Source organism: Molothrus aeneus, chromosome 31, assembly GCF_037042795.1.
Source record: "Molothrus aeneus isolate 106 chromosome 31, BPBGC_Maene_1.0, whole genome shotgun sequence".
In the NCBI taxonomy this organism is placed as follows: Eukaryota; Metazoa; Chordata; class Aves; order Passeriformes; family Icteridae; genus Molothrus; species Molothrus aeneus.
Genome location: NC_089676.1, coordinates 636480 through 662553, shown reverse-complemented (window position 1 = coordinate 662553; position 26074 = coordinate 636480). Strand labels below are relative to the sequence as shown.

At 61.1% G+C, this 26074-nt stretch overlaps 2 protein-coding genes across 2 annotated transcripts; both read left to right on the top strand.

Annotated features, from left to right (window-relative positions):
* The first annotated feature begins 373 nt into the window (after positions 1-373).
* Positions 374-10879, top strand: INSRR (insulin receptor related receptor). The gene is made up of 20 exons (XM_066567942.1): positions 374-920; positions 2504-2816; positions 2919-3061; positions 3200-3344; positions 3429-3643; positions 3713-3839; positions 3940-4178; positions 4266-4516; positions 4599-4729; positions 4999-5264; positions 5379-5515; positions 5992-6154; positions 7315-7423; positions 7527-7597; positions 8312-8541; positions 8621-8731; positions 8838-8997; positions 10031-10160; positions 10230-10364; positions 10486-10879. Exons 1-20 carry the CDS (start codon positions 380-382, stop codon positions 10754-10756), a joined length of 3888 nt encoding a protein of 1295 aa, XP_066424039.1. The 5' UTR covers positions 374-379; the 3' UTR covers positions 10757-10879.
* Positions 10880-12373: 1494 nt separating this feature from the next.
* Positions 12374-24160, top strand: NTRK1 (neurotrophic receptor tyrosine kinase 1). The gene is made up of 17 exons (XM_066567943.1): positions 12374-12561; positions 14099-14173; positions 14650-14721; positions 15165-15233; positions 15530-15684; positions 15778-15938; positions 16066-16192; positions 16281-16610; positions 16831-16848; positions 16984-17042; positions 17505-17607; positions 17948-18094; positions 18185-18315; positions 18390-18562; positions 22020-22260; positions 22615-22773; positions 23579-24160. The coding sequence occupies exons 1-17, from the start codon at positions 12374-12376 to the stop codon at positions 23762-23764; spliced, it is 2394 nt and encodes a 797-aa protein (XP_066424040.1). The 3' UTR covers positions 23765-24160.
* The last annotated feature ends 1914 nt before the right edge of the window (positions 24161-26074 follow it).

The following is a 26074-nucleotide window of genomic DNA, read 5'->3' as shown; positions in this document are numbered from 1 at the left end:
TGCCACTCCCTGGGTGAGTGGGGAGATCTGTGAGCACCCACAGCTGCCCCACAACCTGGGGAAGGAGAAAATCCATCTGCACCCCCAGGCAGCTTCCCCCAGGGCTGGGACGTGATTGTGGGGCTGACATGGGGCAGGGCAGCCTGCCAGGCCTCGTTAGCATCACTGCTGATGGACGTGCCATGCCCCGGAGAGCTCTGCTGCCAGAGCCACTCACATCTCCAGCTCCAGCCACGCTTGGCAGGCAGCACCAGGATATTAAACCCGCCCTGAGCATCCCCTGAGGGATCCCTGGGTGGGAGTCTGGGGGTGGGGGGCTCTGCCCCATCCCTGCTGCCGCCCACGGGGTCCCCCTCTCGCCACCCCAGTCTGCGGCAGCATGGACATCCGCCACGACGTGTCGCAGCTGCGGAAGCTGGAGAACTGCTCCATCATCGAGGGCAACCTGCAGATCCTGCTGATGTTCACCACGGGCGCCGAGGACTTCCGGGGGCTCAGCTTCCCTCGGCTGCTGATGATCACGGAGTACCTGCTCCTCTTCCGCGTCTACGGGCTGGAGAGCCTGCGGGATCTCTTCCCCAACCTCTCGGTCATTCGCGGCACCAACCTCTTCTTCAGCTACGCCTTGGTCATCTTCGAGATGCCGCACCTGCGGGACGTGGGGCTGCACAGCCTGGGCCACATCCTGCGCGGCTCGGTGCGCATCGAGCGCAACCAGGAGCTCTGCCACCTCTCCACCATCGACTGGGGGCTGCTGCTGCCCGACGGCGGCGACAGCACCTACATCGTTGGCAATAAATTGGCTGAAGAGTGTGCTGATGTCTGCCCGGGCATCCTGGACGTGGAGAAGCCGTGTGTGCAGACCAGCGTCAACGGGCAGCTGGATTATCGCTGCTGGACCTCCAGCTACTGCCAGAAAGGTGGGTGCCAGTGCCACGGGGCCTGGTTGTGCTGCTTTTCTGGCATGGTGCTGGTTTGCACTGTGGGGCAAACTGGGAGGGCACTGGTGGTGTGGCTGTGGCTCCCCTGCTGCCGGGAGTGCGCCGTGCAGGCAGCACGGTGGGGTAACCAGATCCGTGCTGTATCATCCTCCGAGGAGAGGCCAGCTCCTGGCTGCTGTGTTTTCCCAGCGGCGAGGTAAATACAGGCCCCTCCTGAGCTCGTTTTCTGTAAACAGGAGAGCTGGTAATGAAATATGTACTATAAACACAGATCCTTATCTGGGCTGCAAGCTCAGCTGTGGGCCTGGCCTGGCTGCACTGGGCAGAGGGGGTTCAGCATGGGCCGAGCCCCACCTTGTCCATCCATCTGTCCTGCTGTCCCTCCATGCAGCCCCTCATCCACCCACCAATCAGCTCACCTGCCTGGCCAGCCTCCCTCATCCATGGCCATCCATCCGTTCCTCCATCCCTTTGGGCACCCCTCCACCAGTGCTGCCATGCCTCCATCCACTCCTCCATCAATCCATCCCTACCTCCCTGTATCCCTGTATCCTTCCCTTTCTCCCTCCATTCTTGCATCCTCACACCCCAGCATCCCTCCTTCTGTCCCACCATCCTTCCTTCTGTCCTTGCATCACATTCCTCCCTTCATCCCACCATCCTTCCTCTCTCCATCCCTGTATTCCTCCATCACTGCATCCATCCCCACATCCCTCCCTCCCTGCATCCCTTCATCCCACCATCCCTCCCTCCATCCTCACATTCCTCCATCACCGAATCCATCCCCACATCCCTCCCTCCATCCCTCCATCCCTGTATTCCTCCATCATTAAATCCATCCCTCCCTGCATCCCTTCATCCCACCATCCCTCCCTCCCTCCCTCCATCCCTGCATCCCTGCATTGCTCCATCATTAAATCCATCCCTCCCTGCATCCCTTCATCCCACCATCCCTCCCTCCATCCTCACATTCCTCCATCACCGAATCCATCCCCACATCCCTCCCTCCATCTCTCCATCCCTGCATTCCTCCATCACCAAATCTATCCCCACATCCCCACATCCTTCCCTGCATCCCTTCATCCCACCATCCTTCCCTCCATCCCTGGATTCCTCCATCACTGCATCCACCCCCACATCCCTCCCTCCCTACATCCCTTCATCCCACCAACCCTCCTCCCCTCCCTCCATCCCTGCGTTCCTCCATCATTAAATCCATCCCTCCCTGCATCCCTTCATCCCTCCATCCCTCCCTCCCTCCCTCCATCCCTGCATTCCTCCATCATTGAACTCATCCCTCCCTACATCCCTTCATCCCACCATCCCTCCATCCCTGCATCCCTGCATTCCTCCATCATTAAATCCATCCCTCCCTACATCCCTTCATCCCACCATCCATCCCTCCACCTATCTCTCCACCCCACCCTCACTCCCGTTTTCCCCCATCCCTGGAGGATACCAGCAGCCCCCCAAACCCTTCCCCCTCTCTCCTCTCCCCCTGCCCCCAGTCCCAATCCATGCAGCCCGTGCTCCATGCCCACGGGCCCCATCTCCCCTCTCAGTGTGCCCGTGCGGGGCGGGCTCGGCGTGCACAGCAGCGGGCGAGTGCTGCCACGCCGAGTGCCTGGGGGGCTGCGGCCGCCCCCACGACCGACGGGCCTGCGTCGCCTGCCGCCACTTCCACTTCAACGGGCACTGCCTGCCCTCGTGCCCGCCCCGCACCTACGAGTACGAGGGCTGGCGCTGCGTCACGGCCGAGTACTGCGCCAGCCTCCGCAAGGTCTCCCACGACCCCCGTGACGCCTCCAAGTTCGTCATCCACCAGCGGCAGTGCCTGTCCGAGTGTCCCTCAGGCTACACCAGGAACGAGAGCAGGTGGGGGTGTCCCCGGTGCCCTGGCACACCCCGGTGCCCTGGCGGGGTGGTGGCACATTGGATGGTTCATGTCCCGTCCCGTCTCTGCCGCCCTGCCCGCAGCATGTTCTGCCACAAGTGCGAGGGGCTGTGTCCCAAGGAGTGCAAGGTGGGCACCAAGACCATCGACTCGATGCAGGCGGCGCAGGAGCTGGGGGGCTGCACCCTCATCGAGGGGAGCCTCATCCTCAACATCCGCCGGGGCTGTGAGTGCCAGAGGTGGCCCTGCCAGACCCACCCCGGGTGGGAGAGCTGCTGTGGAGGGCAGGGGGTGTTTTGCCTTGCAGGGTGGGTTAATGGGGAGGTGCTCCTCTCCCTGAGCTCACTCAGTGTGTCATTCCCAGATAATCTGGCCTCGGAGCTGCAGAGCAGCCTGGGGCTCATTGAGACCATCACGGGCTTCCTGAAGATCAAACACTCCTTTGCCCTCGTCTCCTTGTCCTTCTTCAAGAACCTAAAACTGATCCGTGGTGACTCCATGGTGGATGGGTGAGGATGGTGTGGGTTTGGGGGGGAACATGTGGCCCTGAAGGTGCCTTTGCCCACTGCCTCCACCCACATCTCCTCCCCCAGGAATTACACCCTGTACGTCCTGGACAACCAGAACCTGCAGCAGCTCTGGGACTGGAGCCACCACATCCTCTCCATCCCCGTGGGCAAGATGTACTTTGCATTCAACCCCAAGCTGTGCCTGGCCGAGATCTATCGCATGGAGGAGGTGACAGGCACCAAGGGCCGGCAGAACAAGGCAGAGATCAACCCTCGGACCAACGGGGACCGGGCGTCCTGTGAGTATGGGCATGGGGACAACCAGCAGCGCCACGAGCCTCTGCCTGAGCCCTGCCTCCTCCCCACAGGCAAGACCCAGACCCTGCGCTTCATCTCCAACGTCACCGAGTCCGACCGCATCTTCCTCAAGTGGGAGCGGTACCGGCCCCCCGAGTACCGGGACCTCCTCAGCTTCATCGTCTACTACAAGGAGTCGTAAGTGCTCCTCTGGTCCCCGTGGTGGAGGGCTTGGGAATGCCAGCCTGTGGTGCCCTCTGTCCCTGCTGGACCCTCCCTGATGCCCGGTGTGGGACAGACCCTTCCAGAACGTGTCGGAGTACGTGGGGCAGGATGCCTGTGGGGCCCAGAGCTGGAACGTGCTGGACGTGGATCTGCCACTGAGCAGCGAGCAGGAGCCGGGGGTGACGCTGCTCAACCTCCGTCCCTGGACCCAGTACGCCATCTTCGTGCGCGCCATCACCCTCACCACGGCCGAGGAAGGACGCAACTACGGGGCCCAGAGCGAGGTGGTTTACATCCGCACCATGCCAGCGGGTAAGGGGCTGGCACGGGGCTGGCGATGCCCGTGGTGGACCCACCCCACCCCTACAGGAAAGGCTGACCACCCCTGTGTCATCCCAGCCCCGACGGTGCCCCGGGATGTCATCTCCATGTCCAACTCTTCCTCCCACATCGTGGTGCGTTGGAAGCCGCCCACGCAACGCAACGGCAACATCATCTACTACCTGGTGCTGTGGCAGCAGCTGGCCGAGGACATGGAGCTCTACATCAATGACTACTGCCACAAAGGTGAGGCCAGGCAGGGCAGGGGCAGCCCAGCAGCTGAGGACACCGGCAGAATGAGGGTGGTGCCGCTGAGCCAGGCTCTGCCAGCCCTGCCCGTTGCTGCCCACAGGCCTGAAGCTGCCCACCAGCAGCGCAGACACGCGTTTCGGGTTTGGGGATGGTCCCGAGGGGGAGCAGGATGCGGAGGAGAGGTGCTGCCCCTGCCGCCCCACTGACGGGCAGCTCCACATGGAGGGCGAGGCTGAGTCCTTCCAGAAGAAGTTTGAGAACTTCCTCCACAATTCCATCACCATCCCCAGGTGCCATCTGGGGGGGTTCCCTGCTTTGGGGGGCTCCCTCAAGCTGGGTGCGTGGGTCTGCCTGGATGGGGGGGTCCCATGGCTGCTCCTGGCAGACCCTTTAACTGATTTCCCGCTGTCTCAGGCCACCCTGGAAGGTGACATCCATCAATAAGAACCCACAGAGGTGAGCTGGGACCAGCCTGGGGGATCTCCCCTCCCCTGACCAATTTTGGGGGACAACCTCGGGGCTTCAACTCCCCACCACATCCTGTCCCCGTGTCCTGCAGGACCCCAAAGCAGCGCAGGGACGTGGTGGCCGTCACACCTGCAGCCAACACCTCCTCAGCAGAGCCGCTGGCCCCTAGCCGGCCTGGAGGTGAGCCCAAGCCTGACTTCCAGATCTTCGAGGACAAGGTGGTGCGTGACCGGGCGGTGCTGTCGCGGCTGCGCCACTTCACCGAGTACCGCATCGACATCCACGCCTGCAACCACGCCGCGCACACCGTGGGCTGCAGCGCCGCCACCTTCGTCTTCGCCAGGACCATGCCCGAGCGTGCGTGCCCAGCCCTTCCAAACCCCACCCTGGCCATGCTGGGATGCTGTTGAGATGGGGGCTGGGGTCCAGGGGGTGCCCCCAGGAGCTGACTCCCTTTGTGCCCCTCTCCAGTGCAAGCTGACAACATTCCTGGCAACGTGACGTGGGAGCCGGCTGGCAAGAACAGTGTCCTGCTGCGCTGGGAGGAGCCCAGGAACCCCAATGGGCTCATCCTCAAGTATGAGATTAAGTACAGCCGGGAGACTGAGGTGAGAACCCCCTGTGGCATCCCCTGCCCAGCCCTGCCAGGTCTGGTTATAGGGGCACAGCACCCATGCCATCCTCATCTCCATCCCTATCCCAATCTCCATCCCCATCCATATCCCTGTCTCCATCTCCATCCCCATCCCGATCCCTGTCCCCATCTCCATCTCCATCTCCATCTCCATCTCATCCCATCCCATCATCCTCATCTCCATCCCCATCTCCATCTCCACCCACGTCCCCATCTCCATCTCCGTCCCCGTCCCCATCTCCATCTCCATCTCCACCCACGTCCCCATCTCCATCTCCGTCCCCGTCCCCATCTCCATCTCCATCTCCATCCCATCCCATCCCATCCCATCCCATCCCATCCCATCCCATCCCATCCCATCCCATCCTATCCCATCCCTCTCCCAAGCCTTACACATGGCTGGGGGGGGACGAATCCCCTTTGCCACCTCCCCATTGTCCCCTCCAGGAGGTCACCACTGTTGTCTGTGTCTCACGCCACCGCTACTCCAAGTATGGGGGTGTCCACCTGGCTCTGCTCCAGCCAGGGAATTACTCAGCCAAGGTCCGGGCCACCTCGCTGGCTGGCAACGGCTCCTGGACAGGGCTGGTCAAGTTTTACATCCTGGGGCCAGGTACCTGCAGGGGACAGGGGGACATCAGCAGGGACCTTTTTGGGCAGGGAGGGGGCAGCTGTGGGGTCAGGGAGCTGGGGCTCACTGGGGAGTTGGGCTGTGCTGCTGGGATGGACGTGTGGGGTCAGGGGACACTGCTGGAGGAGGGAATTGTTTCTGGGCTGGGAAGTTGAGGGGTTGAGGGATGATCCTGGCTGAGACACTGGAGCATCACAGAGTCACAGAATCATTTGGGTTGGAAAAGGCTCCAAGACCAGTGAGTCCAAATGTTCCCTCAGCACTGCCAAGGCTGTCTCTAACTGCTGTCCCCAAGTGCCACATCCACACCTCTGTTAAATCCCCCAGGGACAGAGACTTCACCAGTGCCCTGGGCAGCCTGCTCCAATGCTTCCCAGTTTCCCCCAATATCCAATCTAAACCTCCCCTGGCACAACCTGAGGCAACTTCCTCTGCTCCTGTCGCTGTTCCCTGCGAGCAGAGCCTGACCCTCCTGCTGTCCCCTCCTGTCAGGAGTTGTGCAGAGCCACAAGGTCCCCCCTGAGCCTCCTTCTCTCCAGGTTGAGCCAGCCCCCCATCCCCTCAGGTGCTCCTGGTGCTCCAGACCCCTCCCCAGTTCTGATCCCGTCTCTGGTCACATTCCAGCCCCCCTTCTCTTGTCATGTGGGGTCCAAAACTGACCCCAGGATTTGAGGTCCCTCAGCAGTGCCCAGCACTCACTTTCTTCTCAGCTCTCCCTTGGGTACTAACGGATTTATAGAAACATTTTTTATTGTCTCTTATGGCAGATTCAGTCCTAGCTGGGTTTTGGCCCTTCTAATTTTCATTCTTGTCCTGAGCTCCCTCAGATCCTCCTGAACTTTCCGCCCCCTCTTCCAAAGATCAGAGCCTCTCCTTTCTCCCTGAATTCCAGTCAAAAACCTCTGCTCAACCAGGCTGGTCTTCTTCCCATCCTTCATCCAAGGATGCTGCTGGATTGAGGGCTTGGGAGATTGGGGAGATGCACACTGGGACAAAAAGGTTGAGGGCACACAGGGATCAGAGGGTGCTGCTTTTCTGGGGAGCTGCAGGCTCCCCCTTTCCAGCCTGCTGGTGGGACAGGTGCCCCCTGTGATCTGGGATGAGTGCCCAGACCCTGATCCATGGGCACCTGCTCCCGGCAGCCGAGGAAGAGTCCAGCAGCTTCTACGTGCTGCTCACCGTCACGCCCGTGGTGCTCATGGTGCTCATCTCCTGCCTGGCCGTCTTTGTCTTCTTCTACAACAAGAAGAGGTAATGACGCCCCCGGGGCTGGGCTGGGCTGGGGTCTGGCCAAACCAGGCCTGGGCAGGGCTGGGGGGAGGCAGCAGCTCCGAGCCCTGCCCACCCCTGGCAGGAACCACGACGGGTACCCCAGCGGGACCCTCTACGCCTCTGTCAACCCTGAGTACTTCAGCGCCTCGGACAGTACGTGGGGACATGGGGACAGGCAGGGGCCACCCCAAAGGGCCACCGAGCCCTTTCCGTGCTGGGGTCATGCTGGAGGGGATGGGGATAGGATGGGGTGAGAATGGGATGGGATGGGATGGGACAGAGATGAATATGGGGGTGGGGATGGAGTGGAGATGATGGGAATGGGATGGGGAGGAGGATGGTGATGGAATGGAGATGATGGGATGGAGATGGGAATGGGAATGGGAATGGGAATGGGGACAGGGAGGAGGATAGTGATGGGATGGAGATGATGGGATGGAGATGGGAATGGGAATGGGGATGGGAATGGCAGGGGGATGGGGACAGGGAAGAGGGTGGTGATGGGATGGAGATGGGAATGAGAATGGGATGAAGATCAAGATGAGAATGGGAATGGGAAAGGGAATGGGAATGGGAATGGGATGGGGACAGGGAGGAGGGAGGTGATGTAATGGAGATGATGGGATGGAGATGAAGTGGAATGGGAATGGGGATGGGAATGTCAGGGGGATGGGGACAGGGAGGAGGATGGTGATGATCTGGAGATGAGAATGAGAAAGGGATGGAGGTGAGGGTGAGGATGACGATGGAGATGAGGATGGGAATGGGGATAGGGACTAGGATGGTGATGGCATGGAGATGAGGCTAGGGATCCAGATGGGGTTAGTCACAGTGATGGGGACGGGGCGATCCCCGCTCACCCCACAGTGTACATGCCTGATGAGTGGGAGGTGTCCCGGGAGAAGATCACGGTGATCCGGGAGCTGGGACAGGGCTCCTTTGGGATGGTGTATGAGGGGGTGGCGCTGGGGCTGGTCACGGAGGGAGAGGAGACCAAGGTGGCCCTGAAGACAGTCAACGAGCTGGCCACCATGCGGGAGCGCATCGAGTTCCTCAACGAGGCCTCCGTCATGAAAGCCTTCAAGTGCCACCACGTGGTAGGTGGGCAGCTGAGGGGGAGGGAGGGGACATGGGGGGGTCTGGCCACTGACATGCCAGCCCTCTCTGTCCCTGCAGGTCCGTCTGCTCGGCGTGGTATCCCAGGGCCAGCCAGCTTTGGTCATCATGGAGCTGATGACACGTGGCGACCTGAAGAGCTACCTGCGCTCACTCAGGCCTGAAGCCGAGGTGAGGAGCTGGTTGGATACAGGACAATGATGAAAGGACACTCACCCTGTGTCCAGGGGGGTCCTGGCGTGCCCCTGCTCCATCCCTGAGTGTGTGCACGGTGCAGAACAACCCCGGGCTGCCTCCACCGTCGCTGAAGGACATGATCCAGATGGCGGGGGAGATCGCCGATGGCATGGCCTACCTCAGCGCCAACAAGTTCGTGCACCGGGACCTGGCTGCCCGCAACTGCATGGTGTCCGAGGACTTCACCGTCAAGATTGGAGGTGGGCATTGGAAATGTACAGAAAATTCTCGAGACCTGGCAAAACTGTGTCCAGTTCTGGGCCCCTCAGTTTGGGAAGGGTGTTGGGATGCTTGAGTGCATCCTGAGGAGGCAACGAGGCTGGAGAGGGGCTGGGAACACAAACCCTGTGAGGAACCACTGAGGGAGCTGGGGGTGCTGAGCCTGGAGAAAAGGAGACTCAGGGGTGACCTTATCACTCTCTACAACTCCCTGAAGGGTGGTTGTAGTCAAGTGGGGTTGGTGTCCTTCTCCAAGAACTGACAGAACCAGAGGACACAGCCTTAAGCTTCACCAAGGGTTGGATATTAGGAAAAAGTTTTTTACAGAAAGAGTGGTAAAGTTCTGGAATGGCCTGCCTGGGGAGGTGGTGGAGTCCCCATCCCTGGATGTGTTTAAAAAAGGCCTGGATGTGGCACTGGGTGTCATGGTCTGGCTGAGGCGTTGGGGCTGGGTTGGACTCAATGATCTTGAAGGTCTCTTGCAACCCAATGATTCTGCGAATTCTGTGAGAAGACTCACATCATGTGTATCTGTATACAAATCTTGAGATAAGATAAAATACTAACTTAGAAATACCATGGCATAAGATAAATATTGTTGAGAGAAAAATTGAACTCGAAACAAATCTCAAAAGATGGCCTTACAAAAAAGACTAGATACTTTAGAGAAATAGAATTATGAAAGATGCATTGTAGCAGGACCCACAAAGAGTAATTTTAGATGATTAGCTGCAAGGCATTTACAGCATGGTGTACCTAAAGCTGATAGGCCAAAAAACACTTAGAGTGTATTGTAATTAAGAAAATCATTAGCTTCTGATTGTGATGGCATGAATTATAACATCTGTATTGTCTCACCCTTCGCATGAGACTGAAAATAGAATCAAAGTTTTTAAAACACCTCTCAGTTGCCCCATCTCTGGGTCAGAAAAGGGCAACAGTGGATGGGCAGTGGCGGTGCCAGCCTTGTCTCCTGCTGCCCACACCTTCCTCCTCCTCTTCCTCCTCTGCCAGATTTCGGCATGACCCGGGATATCTATGAGACGGATTATTACCGGAAGGGGGGCAAGGGGCTGCTCCCCGTGCGCTGGATGTCCCCCGAGGCGCTCAAGGACGGCATCTTCAACACCCAGTCTGACGTTTGGTGGGTGCTGGGGTGGGCAGAGCCGGGGCATTTGGGGATCCCCCAGGCTGAGCAGAGGTGCTCTGGCAGGTCCTTCGGGGTGGTGCTGTGGGAGATCGCCACGCTGGCCGAGCAGCCCTACCAGGGCATGTCCAACGAGCAGGTGCTGCGCTTTGTCATGGACAACGGCGTCCTGGAGCGGCCTGAGAACTGCCCTGACGAGCTGTGAGTGCTGGGGACACCCCCCCACAGCCCCACCCTGCTCTGGGGTGGAAATCCTGCTCTCTGCGGTGCTGGGGGGGCTGCTGGGAGCCCCCCAAAGCCAGCGGGTGCCCTCTCTCCGCAGCCACGAGCTGATGTGCCTGTGCTGGCAGCAGAACCCTCGCCAGCGCCCCTCCTTCGTCCAGCTCCTGGAGCGCATCAAGGACCACATGGCGCCTGCTTTCCGCACCCTCTCCTTCTTCTACAGCCCCGAGAACGGCCATCACGGCTCGGGAGAGCCCTCCAGCACCGAGACAGATCCGTGCCCCGAGGAGGATGAGCCCCCCGCATCCCCCCTGCCCGCACGCAGGGACCACAGCCCAGGGCAGCTCCCCAACGGGACAGCCTCGCTCTGACCCCGGGGTGCCCTCGGACCCCGCTGGACTCTGCACCCCAAGCCCTTCTCCAGCCACCCCCCACTTGCTGGGACCCCCCCCTGCATTATTTATTGCTTCCAAGGGCCCAGCCGAGCCGTGGGTGCCTTGGGAGGAGGGTGGCAGCAAGGCAAGGATGTTCCATGGGATTCATTTCCCCCTGAAAATAAATTGGGGGTGCTCCGAGTCAGGGGGAGGGAGTGGGGGGCTGCTGGTTGGGAGGAGAACACCCATTTTTCCTTTTTTTGGGAGGGGTGGGATAATGTGGGTATGGGAATGGGTAGCAGGGTTTGACATTTGGGGTCCCCCATGGATCTGCCCTGGTCGTCGCTCCCCAGGTCAGCAACCTCTGTGATCCCCACACCTTTCCCAGGTGGGGAAACTGAGTCACGGGACTCAGACAAGCCTGGGGTTGCCCTGATGTCTCTTCCTAGAGGCCGTGCTGGTCCACGGAAGGGGCATCACTGCCTAATGTGAGCTCGAATAAAGGGGATGAAGCTCAGCTGCGGCAGTGCCTGGCTTGGGGGGGGTCGCGGGGGGGGGGCGGCACAAGGGGCTTCCCACTCCCCACCCCCCCAGCCCTATCTGCGTCCTGTGGCTTTGCCCTGCGGTGCCCAAACCGGGGGCGTTTCGAGAGAAAAACGTCAAAGCAGTGGAATTTAGGAGGATGTGGCAACAGCCACCGGCCCGCTCTGCCGGGGGGGGGGGGGGCTGTGGGTGCTGGGGTGTCCAGTGGGGCCCCTCGGGAGGTGTCCCCAAAGGAATCGGGGTCCCGTGGGTGCCGCTGGGGGCTGGCGGTGGGGATGAGCCTTGGGGAAAGGCTCAGTGCAGAACTCAGCGCTGGGATGAGCCACCCCCGACGGGCTTCCCAGCGAGCTCGGGGACAAAACGGGGATGGGGAACCCTGTCCTGTCCTGCCCCACCTCGGGGAGGAGGGGACAGCTGGGGACAGGGCCACTGCGCCACCAAACGTGTCCCCGTCTCCAGCATCTCTGCACCCCCGGGGTGCTGGGGAGGGCTTGATCCAGGAGAAGCCGTCACGCCTGGAGGTCTGGGGGCACCGTCGGGGTGTGCGACAGCTCGGGGGACAGTCGGTGGCCCTCGGGGTGGCGATAAGCCCCTGTCCCTTGTACTGCAGCCCGCCCTGAGCCAGGTGCTGGAGCGGGTGTGGGGTGTGTGTGTGTACACGGGTGTGCCCTGGGAATTTTGGGGGTTTGGTGGGAATTTTGGGGGTTTGGTGGGATGGATCCGCTCAGTGGGGCTGGGGGTGCCGGTGTGGGGTGCCAGCGTGCAGGGAGGGCACAGGCGGGGCACGGGCAGGGCACAGACGAGCTCCATGGTCGGTGCCAGTGTGAAGAATCTCCCTCTCCCGGCTCGGAGCCTTCCCGGTGCCGGTGAATCACGGCCGGGGGTGTCTCGGGCCGGGCCGGGGGCGGTGCCGGTGCCGGCCCCTCCCGGGAGGCCGGTCCGTGCTTCGCTTTTAAGCCCCGCACGGCCCCGTGCTCGGGCTGCCGGGCAAGTGCGAGGGAGGGCGGCACCGGCAGCACCGGGACCAGCACCGGGACCGGCCCCGGGACCGGCCCCGGGACCGGCCCCGCGATGCCGCCGCTGCCCGCCTGGCTCTGCCTGGCCGCGCTGCTCCTGCCGCTGTCCCCGGCAGCCCCGGGCGCTGCCGGTGCCTGTCCCCGGCCCTGCCGCTGCCCCGGGGCCGGGATCTTGCTCTGCCGGGAGCCCGACACCGTGAGCAGCCTGGCCTCGCTGCTGGGAAGCGGCAGCTTCACCGACGTGTAAGTGGGGCCGGGGCTCGGGGGATGGAGCTCAGACACCGGGCAGAGCCACGGGGAGCGATGGGACAGCGCGGTGGGGCTGGGAGGGACCGGGCTGGGGCTGGAGGTGACACGGCTCAGGGTGGGGGTGACAGAGCTCGGGGAGCAGGCGGAGGAGCTGGGGGTGACGAGGCTGAGGGATGCAGCGATGAGGCTGAAGCAGCGATGGAGTTGGCTGTGACGGAGCTCGGGAATGGTGGTGATGGGGCTGGGAGTGCTGGAGGTGATGGGGCTGGGAGTGAGGGATTTTGGGGAGCGGGCAGAGGGGCAGGGAGCGATGGGGATGGTGGTGGTTGTGGCTGGGGGCAGCAGAGCTGGTGGACTGGGTGGTGATGGGGATGATGGAGGTGATTTGCTCGGGGGCTGGAGCGGGGATGGCTGCATGGGCTGGGATCGCTGTGGGGAGAGCTGGGATGGGGTGAGGGGGTGCAGCGTCCCCCCAGGGAGCAAGCGAGGGGCTGGGGGCAGCTCTTCAGCCCCTCCTGCAGCAATGAGGGTGCAGCAGGGAGCACCCATACTGTGCTGGGCAGGGCAGGGCTGTGGGGAGCTGCTTGTCCCCATCCTCCTGGGGCTGTCGCTGTGCCCTGGGGCCTGTGGGTGGGCATGTGTGACCCCAAATTTGCTGCTTTGGGGCATCTGCTCTGCTCCCACTCCTTCCCCTGCTGCAGGATGTGTGGTGGGGAGACCAGGGCTGGAGCGAGCAGAGACAGCAGGGTGCTGGGGGGACGGGGTGCTGCAGGACACCAAAGTGCCCCAATTGCTGGGTTCCCCCCGCCCCAGAGCCCTGCCTGTGCCGCATTGCTGGGGCCTGGCTGCGGTGTCTCCGTGCCTCAGTTTCCCCGCGTGCTGCGCCACGGGCGCTGCCAGCTCTTTGTTCGCTGGCTCGTGGGGTGGGGTGGCTGGTGGTGGGGATGGTGGTCCCTGAGAGACCCCCAGCCAGCCCAGCTGCTCTCGTCCCATCCTCACCGGGGTGACGGGGACCAAAACCCCCTTGGTGTGGATCTGAACCCCAATTAACCAACCCCCATGATTTGGGGTTCACAGGAGTGGGGTGGGGCAGGGAAAAACCCTGCACCTCCTCCCAAAGGGGCTTTTCTTCATCTCCCGCTTGGAGGAAAGGGTGGGGGGACAGTGACAGCAGTGTCCCTGTCACAGTGCACAGCCTGGGGTGAGAGAAAAGGTGGGGACCCCAAGGGTGAGGGGGGCTGAGACCCAGCAAACTTATTCTGTGTGGGCTCCAGGTGGTGGCAGAGCCCTGACCCCGCACAGTTCACACTGACCAGGGGCTCAGCACCATGGGGATCACCTGCTGCCATCCCCCCTTCTTCCCAGCTCATCCCAGGGGAAACTGAGGCACGGTGGGGCGGCACAGCTCCATCCTTGTCCCCACCCCCGGCTGTGGGCACAGCCTGGGGGGTGGGAGAGCTCTCACCTCACTCTTTGGGGCAGGAGGGGTCGTGGGCTGTGCCCACCCTGACCCCCCTCCTTTGCCTTCCAGGGTCATTGAGAACCAGCCGGCGCTCACCACCCTGACCCGAGCTGACACCCGGACACTGCGGGACCTCAGGAACCTGTGAGCACCCCGGGGTGGGCTCCCTGCACGGGGAAATGAGGGGGGTGAAGGGGAGGGTCCCCAGAGCTCCATCCCACTGCCAGAATCACAGGGGACAATCCCAGAGCAGAGAACCAGTGGGGTGGGGTCCCTGAATGGGGAAATGAGGGGAGGGAAGGGCTGTGGTGGAGCGGGGGGGGGTCCCCAGAGCTCAACCCCACTGTAAGGAGTTGCAGGGGATGCTCCAAGAATGGAGAACCTGTGACCACCCCGGGGATGGGGTCCCTGCACGGGGAAATGAGGGGGGTGAAGGGGAGGGTCCCCAGAGCTCCATCCCACTGCCAGGGGTCGCAGGGGACAATCCCAGAGCAGAGAACCTGTGAGCACTCCGGGGATGGGGTCCCTGCACGGAGAAATGAGGGGAGGGAAGGGCTGGTGGAGGGGGAGGTCCCCAGAGCGGAGATTCTCACAGGTGCTCAGCCCTTCCCTCCTTTCAGCACCATCTCCAGGTCGGGGCTGCAGCGCATCTCTGCCGATGCCTTCCTGGACACCCCCAGGCTGAGCCACGTGTGAGTCTCCCCTTCCCCACTCCCCTCCCTCCACACCCTGCTCCCGTTCGTGCCCCGGGGGCTGTGCCCGCTGCAGGGTGGCCGCTCCCCGTGTCCCCGTGCCCAGGCAGGATCGATGGTGTCCCATCGCTGCCCCCCGGGCACATCAGCCCGGCCGGGGGGGCACGGGGGCTCTGCTGCTGAGTGGGAAAACATCGATCAGAGCAGGAATGCAGGCAGCTGCTGCCCCCCCGGCAGCTCTGTGCTGCACCAGGGAGGGTGGGGTCCCCCAAAAACGGGGGGGGAACCTGTTCTGGGGCGCATGGGGATCCCCCCTGAGGGCTGGTGGCACGCCTGGCAGAGCTGGTTTTGCTTGGTCACGGTGTGACAGCCCCGGGGCTGCCCCGTGCCACCAGCCCCTGTGTTGGATGGGAAGGGGTGGCTGATGGCGGCTGTCCCGACAGGAATCTCTCCTCCAATGCACTGCAAAGCCTTTCCTGGAAAACCTTCTGGCATCTGCCCCTGCAAGAGCTGTGAGTGATGAGAGACGGGGGGAGGTGGGTGTGGAGCATCTCCCACTGGGGATGTGCCCCTCAAGTGACACAGAGGCAGAGCTGGGGACGCAGTGAGATGGTGAGGTGCTCAGTGAGATGGTGGCTCTCACATCCACGGGTGTGGGGACAGGGACAGGGTGGCACATGGGGCATGTGTGACACAAAGCCAGAGGCTGGGAGCTCCCAGGTGCAGCCTTGGCTGACTCTGCTGGGACACACACACAGACATGTGGGGCCCGGAGCCCTTCTGATCCCATGTTCTCTTCCCTGCTCAGCATCTTGGTAGGAAATCCCTTCAACTGCTCCTGTGGTCTCCGCTGGCTGCAGCTGTGGCACAACAGCAGCCGGGCCGAGCTGGGGAACCAGTCCCTGCTCTGCTGGGAGGGCAGCGTGCCCGTGGCCCTGGGCAGCCAGGCTCTCCACGCCTGTGGTACGTGCCCGGCCATGGCTGTGTGCCCTGTCCTGAGCCTGGGCATGGCAGGGACACAGGGACACACGTGGCTCACCCTTCCTGCCCCTGCAGACCCCCCGAGTGTCCACATCGAGCCCCCCGAGGTGGTGCTGAGCCAAGGGGACAGCGTCAACCTCACCTGTCACATCAGCGCCAGCCCAGCGGCCACCGCCGAGTGGGTGGTCCCCGAGGTGGTCCCCGAGGTGGGACCCGAGCTGCTCGCTGTCACCAAGGCAAGCTCAGCCTCCCAGCAGGGCTGACCCCCCCAGCATCCTCTCACTGGTGGGGTGGGCACAGGGGGATGCAGGAGCTGGCCGGGCTTGGGAGGCGGCATCTGCTCACCCCCAGTGTTCCCTGCAGCTCTCAGACTGGGAAATCGTCCTGGAGATCAGCAACGTCTCCTCCCAGCTCAACCACAAGGAGCTGATGTGCCGGGCAGAGAACGCGGCGGGGCTGGCAGAGGCCAGCGTGGTGCTGAACGTCACCTGTGAGGAATCCAGAAGGGGCTGGGCTGGGGGCTGGGGGCTGGCTGGGGGGGTCTGGCTCAGGAACCCACCCAGCCCTGTCTGTCCCAGTTCCCCCCGTGATCCTGCTGCTGGACACAGCCATCCCCCGGCATTCCTGGTGCATCCCCTTCTCCGTGGATGGCAACCCCGTGCCCGACATCCACTGGCTGTTCAACAGCACGACCCTGAAGGAGGGGCTCTACATCCACACCCTCATCATGGAGTACGAGCACAACTCCACCGTCCTCCACGGCTGCCTCCAGCTCAACCGTCCCACCCACGTCAACAACGGCAACTACACCCTGGTGGTGGAGAACGCCCTGGGCTGGGCCTCCCGCAGCGTCCAGGTGCGCTTCATGGACAACCCCTTCAGCTTCAGCCCCGAGGAGCCCATCCCCGGTAGGTGCCAGCTGCCGGGGGCTGCCTGGGGTGTCCCCCATCTCACCGAGGAGCTGTGTCACACCTGCTGCGCAGGATGGGCTGTACTGGGCTCTGCCTGTTGTCTACACCAGCCCTGGTGTGCCTCAGTTTCCCCCAAGGATGAGAGGGGGAAGGGTGGGCTGCTCCCACCTGAGGAATAACGAGTGTTTCTCCTTTCTCTCCCTTTGGGCTGCTCCAGTGTCTCTGTCCCCACTGGGTGAGTGGCCAGGATTGCTGCCCCAGCTGCCCTAAACTGGGCATTCCACCCATCCTGGGAGTGCCCAGGTCCTTCCAGGGCCATTTTGGGGGGATTGAGACCCCACACTCACCCTACACCTTCTCCCTGCTCCAGGCACCAGGAACAGCTCATTGGAGGGGCCTGTGGAGACCACAGATGAGCACACGTTTGGGGTGAGGAGATGCTCTGCAGTGTGGCATGGGGGGACCAGGAGACCTGCAAGAGGGTGGCACAAATCCCCTGGGGACAGCCAAACCACACTCAGGGGATGTGGGTTATACAATGGGGATGAAGGACAGACTCTCAGTGCCTCACTTTCCCCTGTGGCCCCTCCTGGGGATTGTCACCATCTCACAGGTTTGTTCCCATCCCATGGGCTGAGAAAAGGGATGTGGTGGGAGCTGGTGGGACCTGGTCCTGATCTCTGTCCTTGCTGCCAGCAGGTCTTGGTGGCCAAACCAGCACCCAATGGGATGTGGGTTATACAATGGGGATGAAGGACAGACTCTCAGTGCCTCAGTTGCCCCTGTGGCACCTCCTGGGGCTTGTCACCATCTCACAGTTTGTTCCCATCCCACGGGCTGAGAAAAGGGACCTGGTGGGAGCTGGTGGGATCTCTGTCCTTGCTCCAGCAGGTCTCGGTGGCCGTGGCTCTGGCTGTGTTCGCCTGCCTCTCCCTCTCTGTCATGCTCATCCTGCTCAACAAGTGCGGGCGCCGCTCCAAGTTTGGCATTAACCGTGAGTGCCCCCAGCCTGGCGACTCAATACTGGGGCTGTGACACGGGGACAGCCCGGTCCCCACGTCCCTGTGGCACCTGGCTTGGGTCACAGGTGTGGGAAGAGGGGCTGTGGGTGGGGGGACACCCGTGGAGAGGTGCTGGCTCCCCCGGGAGCGCGGGCAGCAGCTGCTAATTCACTCCTGGAATGGATTCAGCCTCTAAATGGTTTTGATCGGGCTGCCTGGCCCCCGGGGGCCGGACAAGCAGGGGGATGCTCGGCAGAGCCTGGCACTGGCTGCACAGGCTGGAGGGAGGAGAGCTGGGGGACCCCCTGATGGCCTTGTCCTTGTCCCCACAAGGCTCAGCCGTGCTGGCCCAAGAGGATGACCTGGCCATGTCCCTGCACTTCATGAACCTGGGCAGCAGCCCCCTTTCCTCGGCCGAGAGCAAGCTGGAGGGGCTGAAGAGCAACTTCATCGAGAACCCCCAGTATTTCTGCAACGCCTGTAAGGCTTGGGCTGGGGACTGTGGTCCCTGAGCACCCCTCAATGCTCACACCCGGGCCGGGGGGCACTGACGGGTGGGGGTCCCCCCAGGCGTGCACCACGTACAGAGGAGGGACATCGTGCTCAAGTGGGAGCTGGGTGAGGGCGCCTTCGGGAAGGTTTTCTTGGCCGAGTGCTACAACCTCCTCCCGGAGCAGGAGAAGATGCTGGTGGCCGTGAAGGTGAGGAAGGGGGCAGGATGTGGGGGTGATGAGGGGGTCCCCGGGGGGGTGTCACTGATGCCGTGTCCCCACAGGCGCTGAAGGAGGCGACGGAAAGCGCCCGCTTGGATTTCCAGCGCGAGGCCGAGCTGCTGACGGTGCTGCAGCACGAGCACATCGTCAAGTTCTACGGCGTGTGCACGGAGGGCGAGCCCCTCATCATGGTCTTCGAGTACATGAAACACGGCGACCTCAACCGCTTCCTCAGGTGGGACGGGGGGGGACAGGAGCCCCCCATCTGCCTCTCCATCAGAGCAGCCAGCCTGCTCCCTGCTAATGCAGCCCTCCTTGCAATATTGATTAGATTAGCTGTCTGAGAGGCTTAAATAGAGAGAGATTGGCCATCAGCTGGAATAAGCAGAGACTTTTCGATTGCCCCCCCAGGTATTGCTGCTAGACGGGGGGGGGCTGCCAGAGGCATCGCTTTAGTGGCCGCGCGAGGAGCTCTGAGACGTGGCTTTTATGATTATTGTTATGGGAGTTGGCATTAATGGTTCTGCCGAGCAGAGCTCCCCCAGCCCCCGGCCACGGCCGCCCCGGCCGGGCTGTCAGCCGCGCTCCGCATCAAAGGCACCGAGGGCTGCGGGCGGGCGGAGCCGCGCTGGCCCCGGGCCGGGCTCGCACGCCCCACTGCACGCACGCTGCTGCTTTCACACCCTCCCCGTGTGCCCTGACACGCTGCCGTGTGCCCTGACACGCTGCCTTGCACGCCAACCTGCTGCCTTCCACCCTGTCGCGTTGCCTTCTGCAGGGCCCGTCTGTGTGCACAGGTGTGTGTGCTCTCCCTGAGTGTGCACATGCATGTGTGTCCTCCCTGTGTGTGTGCACAGGTGTACCCTCCCTGTGCGTGTGCACACACATGCATGCCCTCCCCTGTGTGTTCACAGGTGTGTGTGCCCTCCCCGTGTGTGTGCACAGGTGTGTGTGCCCTCCCATGTGCACACACAGGTGTGTAGGCACTCCCTGTGTGTACATACAGGTGAACCTTTCCTGTGCGTGGGCACACACGTGTGTGCCCTCCCCTGTGTGTGCACAGGTATAGGTGTGCACGCCTTCCCTGTGCATGCACAGGTGTGTGTGCCCTGCCCGTGAGTGTGCACAGGTGTGTGTGCCCTGTCAGTGTATGCACATGCATATGTGCCCTCCTATGTGTGTGCACAAGTGTGTGTGTGCCCTGCCTGTGAGTGTGCACAGGTGTGAGTGCTCTGCCTGAGTGTGCACATGTGTGTGTCCTCCCTGTGTGTTCACAGGTGTGTGCACCTCACCCCGTGTGCACACACAGGTGTGCCCACCCATGCACACCTCTCCCCTGTGAGTGTGTAACTCCCCTGTGCACACACACCATGTGAGCACGGTTCCCTTCCGTGCACACGTGTGTGTGTGTGTGTGTGTGTGTGCGTGTGTGTGTGTGTGCTCCCTTCCCTGGCACACGTGGGCTCACCTTCCACACCTCTCCCTTGCGTGCCCGCATGCCAGGGGAGGATGCACACACGCATGTGCGTGTTTGTGTGTGTGCGTGTTTGTGCGTGTTTGAGTGTGTGCGTGTTTGAGTGTGTGTGTGTTTGAGTGTGTGTGTGTTTGAGTGTGTGTGTTTGTGTGCTCTGACCCTGCTGGACTCTGCACCCCACACCCTTCCCCACCACCCTCCCCTGCATTATTTATTGCAGCCAAGGCATGGGTGCCTCCCCCACGTGTGCACACACACACACACACACACACGTGCACACTCTTCTCTGGTGTGTGTGAACACCGGTGCTTGCCCATCCCTGGACACACATGAACACCTTTCCCCATGTGCCAGCCCTTTACTTTTACCCCTTTCCCCCATCCAGGGAGTATCAAATCAGGGCATCACCCACGTGGTGAATAATGAGCTCTGACTCTGTGATTCAGAGTGCTGAACAATTGCTATATTACACTAATCTATACTAAATTACATACTAAAAAGAAAAATATATATTTCTGTATATTTCTATATTTTTCTATATATTTCTATATATTTTTCTATATTTCTATATTTTTCTATATATTTCTATATATTTTTCTATATATTTTTCTATATATTTTTCCATATATTTTTCTATATATTTTCTATATATTTTTCCATATATTTTTCTATATATTTTTCCATATATTTTATATATTTCTATATATTTTTCTATATATATTTTTATATATTTATATATTTTTATATTTATTTATTTTTATATATTTCTTTACTCTACTAAAGAAAAACCCACGACTGTCTCCACACAGTCAGACACAGCTTTGAGTGACTGCTAATCACTCAAAACAACTTTCACCCGTGTCCAATATCACTTTGGGTAAACAATCTCCACAACACATTCCACATGTGCAAAACAGGAACAGTCAATAGAGATAATAATTGTTTTCTCTCCTTCTCTCTGTGTGGTGCTGGAGTCCCCATCCCTGGGTGTGTTTAAGACAAGCCTGGATGTGGCATCAGGTGCCAGGGTTTAGTTGAGGTGCTGGGGCTGGGTTGGACTCAATGATCTTGAAGGCCTCTCCCAACCCTGATTCTGTGCTTCTCACTGCCTTCCCAGGAAAAAACGGCATTTTTTGGAAAATTGGGAATTTTGTGGAAAATGGGGAGGTTGTGCTCCCTCCCACCCATCCCACGCCCCAATTGGCCCCTGTGCCCCACAGATCCCACAGCCCTGATGCCAAGATCCCAAAGCAGGGCCTGGGGACTCTCTGCCTTCCCAGGAAAAATGGGAATTTTGTGGAAAATCGGGAAGTTGTGCTCCCTCCCACCCACCCCACACTCCAAGCAGCCCCTGTGCCCCACAGATCCCACAGCCCTGATGCCAAGATCCCAAAGCAGGGCCTGGGGACTCTCTGCCTTCCCAGGAAAAATGGGAATTTTGTGGAAAATCGGGAAGTTGTGCTCCCTCCCACCCACCCCACACTCCAAGCAGCCCCTGTGCCCCACAGATCCCACAGTCCCGATGCCAAGATCCCGGAGAAGGGCTCACTGCCTTCCCAGGAAAAATGGGAATTTTTTGGAAAATTGGGAAGTTGTGCCTGCTGCTCTCCATGATGAAAGCTGCAGCCACAAGGCAGCACAGCGTCTCTCCCACCCACCCCACATCCCAATCGGCCCCTGTGCCCACAGATCCCACAGCCCCAATGCCAAGATCCCGAAGCAGGGCGCAGGGCACAGGGACTCACTGCCTTCCCAGGAAAAATGGGAATTCTTTGGAAAAATGGGAATTTTTTGGAAAATTGGGAAGTTGTGCTCCCTCCCACCCACCCCACGCCCCAATCGGCCCCTGTGCCCCACAGATCCCACGGCCCCAATGCCAAGATCCTGAAGACTCACTGCCTTCCCAGGAAAAATGGGAATTCTTTGGAAAAATGGGATTTCTTTGGAAAAATGGGAATTTTGTGGAAAATTGGGAAGTTGTGCTCCCTCCCACCCACCCCACGCCCCATTTGGCCCCTGTGCCCCACAGGTCCCACAGCCCCAATGCCAAGATCCTGAAGACTCACTGCCTTCCCAAGAAAAATGGGAATTCTTTGGAAAAATGGGATTTCTTTGGAAAAATGGGAATTCTTTGGAAAAATGGGAATTTTTTGGAAAATTGGGAAGTTGTGCTCCCTCCCACCCACCCCACGCCCCAATCGGTGCCTGTGCCCCGCAGGTCCCACGGCCCCGATGCCAAGATCCTGGAGCAGGGCGCGGGGCGGGCGCGGGGCCCGCTGGCGCTGGGGCACATGCTGCACATCGCCACGCAGATCGCCTCGGGCATGGTGTACCTGGCCTCCCTCCACTTCGTGCACCGGGACCTGGCCACCCGCAACTGCCTGGTGGGCCACGAGCTGGTGGTGAAGATCGGGGATTTCGGCATGTCCCGGGACATCTACAGCACCGACTATTACCGGGTGAGCTGCTCCCTCTTCCTCTCTGGGTTGTGTTGGGAGACCACACTCAATTTCCCTCATGGCTGCTGCCTCCCACCCCTTCTCCTCACATCCATATTTAACCACAGAATGGGTTGGAAAGGATGCTTGGAAGCCATCCAGCTGAACCTGCAGGGATGCTTTCCAAAAGAGCAGGTGGCTCGCTCCAAATCCTGACCTTGAGCATCTCCAGGGATGGGGCAGCCACAGCTTCTCTGGGCATCACTGCCCTCAGAGTAAAAAAAAAATTCCTCCTTTCATCAAACCTGAGGCTTAAGGGATGAGGGAAGGGAAACAGGAGGGTCCCTGCCGTGCTGACAGCCCTGCTGTGGGCAGGTGGGGGGCAGGACCATGCTGCCCATCCGCTGGATGCCTCCTGAGAGCATCCTGTACCGCAAATTCACCACCGAGAGCGACATCTGGAGCTTCGGCGTGGTGCTCTGGGAGATCTTCACCTACGGGAAGCAGCCCTGGTACCAACTCTCCAACACTGAGGTGAGCGAGCGGGGGGCAAGGAGGATGACAAAAACCCCCTGGGTGTACCCAGAGTGGGGCAAGGAGGATGGTGACAGCATCCAGAGTGGGGGAGGGAGGATGGTAACAGACCCTGGGGGTACCAGAGTGGGGCAGGGGGGATGGTGACACCCCCAGAGTGGGGCAAGGAGGATGGCAACAGATCCTGGGGGTACCCAGAGTGGGGCAAGGAAGATGGTGACACTCCCAGAGCAGGGGAAGGAGGATGGTAACAGTTCCTGGGGCTACCCAGAGTGGGGCAAAGATGATGCTAATAGCCCCTGGGGTACCCAGAGCAGGGCAAGGAGGATGGTAACAGCCCCCAGAGCAGGCAAGGAGGATGGTAACAGGCCCTGGGGGTATCCAGAGCGGGGCAAGGAAGATGGTGACAGCCCCCAGAGCAGGCAAGGAGGATGGTAACAGTTTCTGGGGCTACCCAGAGCAGGGCAAAGAGGATGGTAACAGCCCCCTGAGTAGGGCAGGAGGGATGGTGACAGCCCCAGAGCTGGGCAGAGAGGATGGTAACAGCCCCTGGGGGTACCCAGAGCAGGCAAGGAGGATGGTGACACCCCCAGAGTGGGGCAAGGAGAATGGTAACAGCCCCAAAGCAGGCAAGGAGGATGGTGACAGCCCCCAGAGTGGGGCAGGGAGGATGGTAACACCCCCAGAGCTGGGCAGAGAGGATGGTGACAGCCCCTGGGGTGCCCAGAACAGGGCAAGGAGGACGGTGACAGCCCCCCAGGGGTACCCAGGGCAGGGGCTCCCATGTCCCCCCCTGTTCCTGCAGGCCATCGAGTGCATCACGCAGGGCCGGGAGCTGGAGCGGCCCCGCACGTGCCCCTCCGAGGTCTACGCCATCATGCAGAGCTGCTGGCACAGGGAGCCCCAGCAGCGCCAGCCCATCAAGGAGATCCACAGCCGCCTCCAGGCCCTCGTCAAGACACCCCCTGTCTATCTGGACATCCTGGGCTGAGTGGGGACCCCCAGGCACCCTCTGCTCCCTGCTGTTCCCCTGCCTGCCCTGCTGCCCGGGGCACGGCTTTGCCCCTCACAGCCCTGGACTGATGCCCCGAGGAGGGAGAAGCCTGAAATCTTATTTATAGTGCAAAATGCCAGCCCATTCCTGGGCAGGGGAGGGGGCTGGAGGACCCCCAGGGCTGTGGCACCCCTGGTTTGGCTCCTTGGCACTCCCACAGTGCCAGGATGGAGGCTCTTGGCTGATGTGGGTTGGCTCAGGGGGGGCAGAGCTGGGAGAGCCCAGCACGGGGAGGAGCTGGAGGGGCTCAGCTCTCCCAGGGGAGTTGGGATTGCCCTGTGCCCACCTTCTCTGCAGCAAAACCAGTCACTAATAAACTGTGTCTCCCCTGCACTCCCCCTGCGTGCTCCAGGCTGTCAGCTGGGCAGGAGGGATGGGGGCATTTTGGGGTGAAAAAAGGGGCTTTTCACATCAGGGAAGCTGCCCTGGCTGGGGGAGAGGAGCTGGAGGGGAGGTGCTGTGCCAGGGATCCTCCCAGGGCGTGGGTCAAGGCTCACTCATGCCCGGGATGCTGTGTGCTGTACCCAAGGCCCGGGGCAGGGATGGTGCCCCCATCCCCAGCCCACCCAGGGGTGGTTTGGGCTCGGGCATCGCTCCAGGGATTCCTGTGCCACATCCTGGCCCGGGGAGTCTCCTTGCCAAGGGCTCTCCAGGTGGAGGATGGGACTTTGCAGCACAAAGCCAACACCCATCCCCCCCAAAAGAGTGACATCCCCCCTTCTGTGTGTCCTCTCCTCGGAACCAGGGGTTATCACATGCCCTGTAGCATCCACTCCATCATCCTTCCTCAGGCTCTCCAGCCGCCTTGGTAATGGTTGAGACCTGGATTTGACCATAATGGAGCTGAATTGATTTCATCTGGATAATTAGGCAGCACAGGCAGAGCCCTGGCAGCTCCTTTGTTACCCCCTGTGACCCAAGATAAGCAGGAGGGAAGCGAGGTCGCGGGGGAAACTGAGGCACGGCACGAGGTGGGAGCGGTCAGGGGGGGCTGTGCTGGGGTTTGGGGCTGCCGTGGCACCTGGCTGTGCCCTGTGGCTGCTGTGGCACAATGACAACTGGAGGAGAGGGGAGCTCCCAGCCTGTAATTCATTCATCCCAGGTCAGGCCCCTCTGGCTCTCCTGGACCTTTGCTGAGGGTCTTGCCCCGGGAAATGGGGCCCTGGCATGGGCAGGTCTGGCTCTGCTGGAGCCCAGCCCGGCTGGCAGAGCCCCCCAGCTGCTTCCTTGGGGTCTTTAATCGCTGCCCACGCTGATTTATGACCTTTTTTTCCCTCTTATCTAATTTGAGGAAGGAACTAGATTACAACCTTGAGCTTTTCCAGCCCCGTGCTGGAGATTGCCGCAGCCCAATGCCCCAAAAGGACCATGCGTGGTGGTGACACCCCCTCTCCAAACAGGGTGGGCTTCCCTGCCTCTGTGCCTCAGATTCCTTCATGGCGTGGCCGTGCCTCAGTTTCCCCCTCCGAGCGGGCAGGGAAGAGTTAAGGTTCACCCCGCGATCGATTTTATCCCCCCCAGCCCCTCCCTCCTCGCCAAGTTTCTCCATTTCAGTGCTCCGGGGGGAGCGGTAATGGACTCTGGCAATGAGGTAATTAACGGCTCCGCTCCCCGGCGAGGCTGCCGCCCCAGCGGCACCGGGGCCTGGCCCTGCTCACCCGGTTTCGGCGGGGCTGGGGCTCCCCGGGCGCGATTCTGCTCCGTTCTGCATCGCCACTCACATCCTGCCCTGCCTGTGCCACCCTCCCGTGCCCTGGTGCTCTGAGCATGGCAGGGTTGGGTTTGCCCTTTAGAAGGTCCCGCTCCATCCCAAAAGCTCCTAAGGGGACCCTAAGAGGCCCAGAGATGTGTTTGGGGTCCCCTCCTGCCCGATTCTGCTCCGTTCTGCATCGCCACTCACATCCTGCCCTGCCTGTGCCACCCTCCCGCGCCCTGGTGCCACCAGCTCCGACCACGGCAGGGTTGGGTGGGTTGGGTTTGCCCTTTAGAGGGTCCCCAAAAGCTCCTAAGGGGACCCCAGGTCCGCTCTAAGAGGATCAGGGGTGGCTTTGGGGGAGCTGAGGATGCAGCTGGATCCGGGCACTGGGAGCGATGGGTTCTGCACAGCCCCAGCCACACCAAAGTGCGCTCGGGGGTCTCGCTCCTCTCCGCCTCTGGGGGTCCCGGGGGGGCTGCAAAGGCATCTCAGCACTGAAGTGCCCCTGGAATGTCCCCGAGCAACATTTCCCCTCCCTGCCCTGGGGACGC

What these genes read in the sequence shown, in the direction of transcription:
- INSRR (XM_066567942.1), top strand. Translation starts at nt 380, where the DNA reads ATGGACATCCGCCACGACGTGTCGCAGCTGCGGAAGCTGGAGAACTGC. An exon ending in GGTGACTCCATGGTGGATGG is followed by an intron (nt 3,345 to 3,428) that starts GTGAGGATGGTG and finishes CTCCTCCCCCAG; the next exon opens with GAATTACACCCTGTACGTCC. An exon ending in GAGAACTGCCCTGACGAGCT is followed by an intron (nt 10,365 to 10,485) that starts GTGAGTGCTGGG and finishes CTCTCTCCGCAG; the next exon opens with CCACGAGCTGATGTGCCTGT.
- NTRK1 (XM_066567943.1), top strand. Translation starts at nt 12,374, where the DNA reads ATGCCGCCGCTGCCCGCCTGGCTCTGCCTGGCCGCGCTGCTCCTGCCG. An exon ending in CTGCGGGACCTCAGGAACCT is followed by an intron (nt 14,174 to 14,649) that starts GTGAGCACCCCG and finishes CCCTCCTTTCAG; the next exon opens with CACCATCTCCAGGTCGGGGC. An exon ending in ACCAACTCTCCAACACTGAG is followed by an intron (nt 22,774 to 23,578) that starts GTGAGCGAGCGG and finishes CTGTTCCTGCAG; the next exon opens with GCCATCGAGTGCATCACGCA.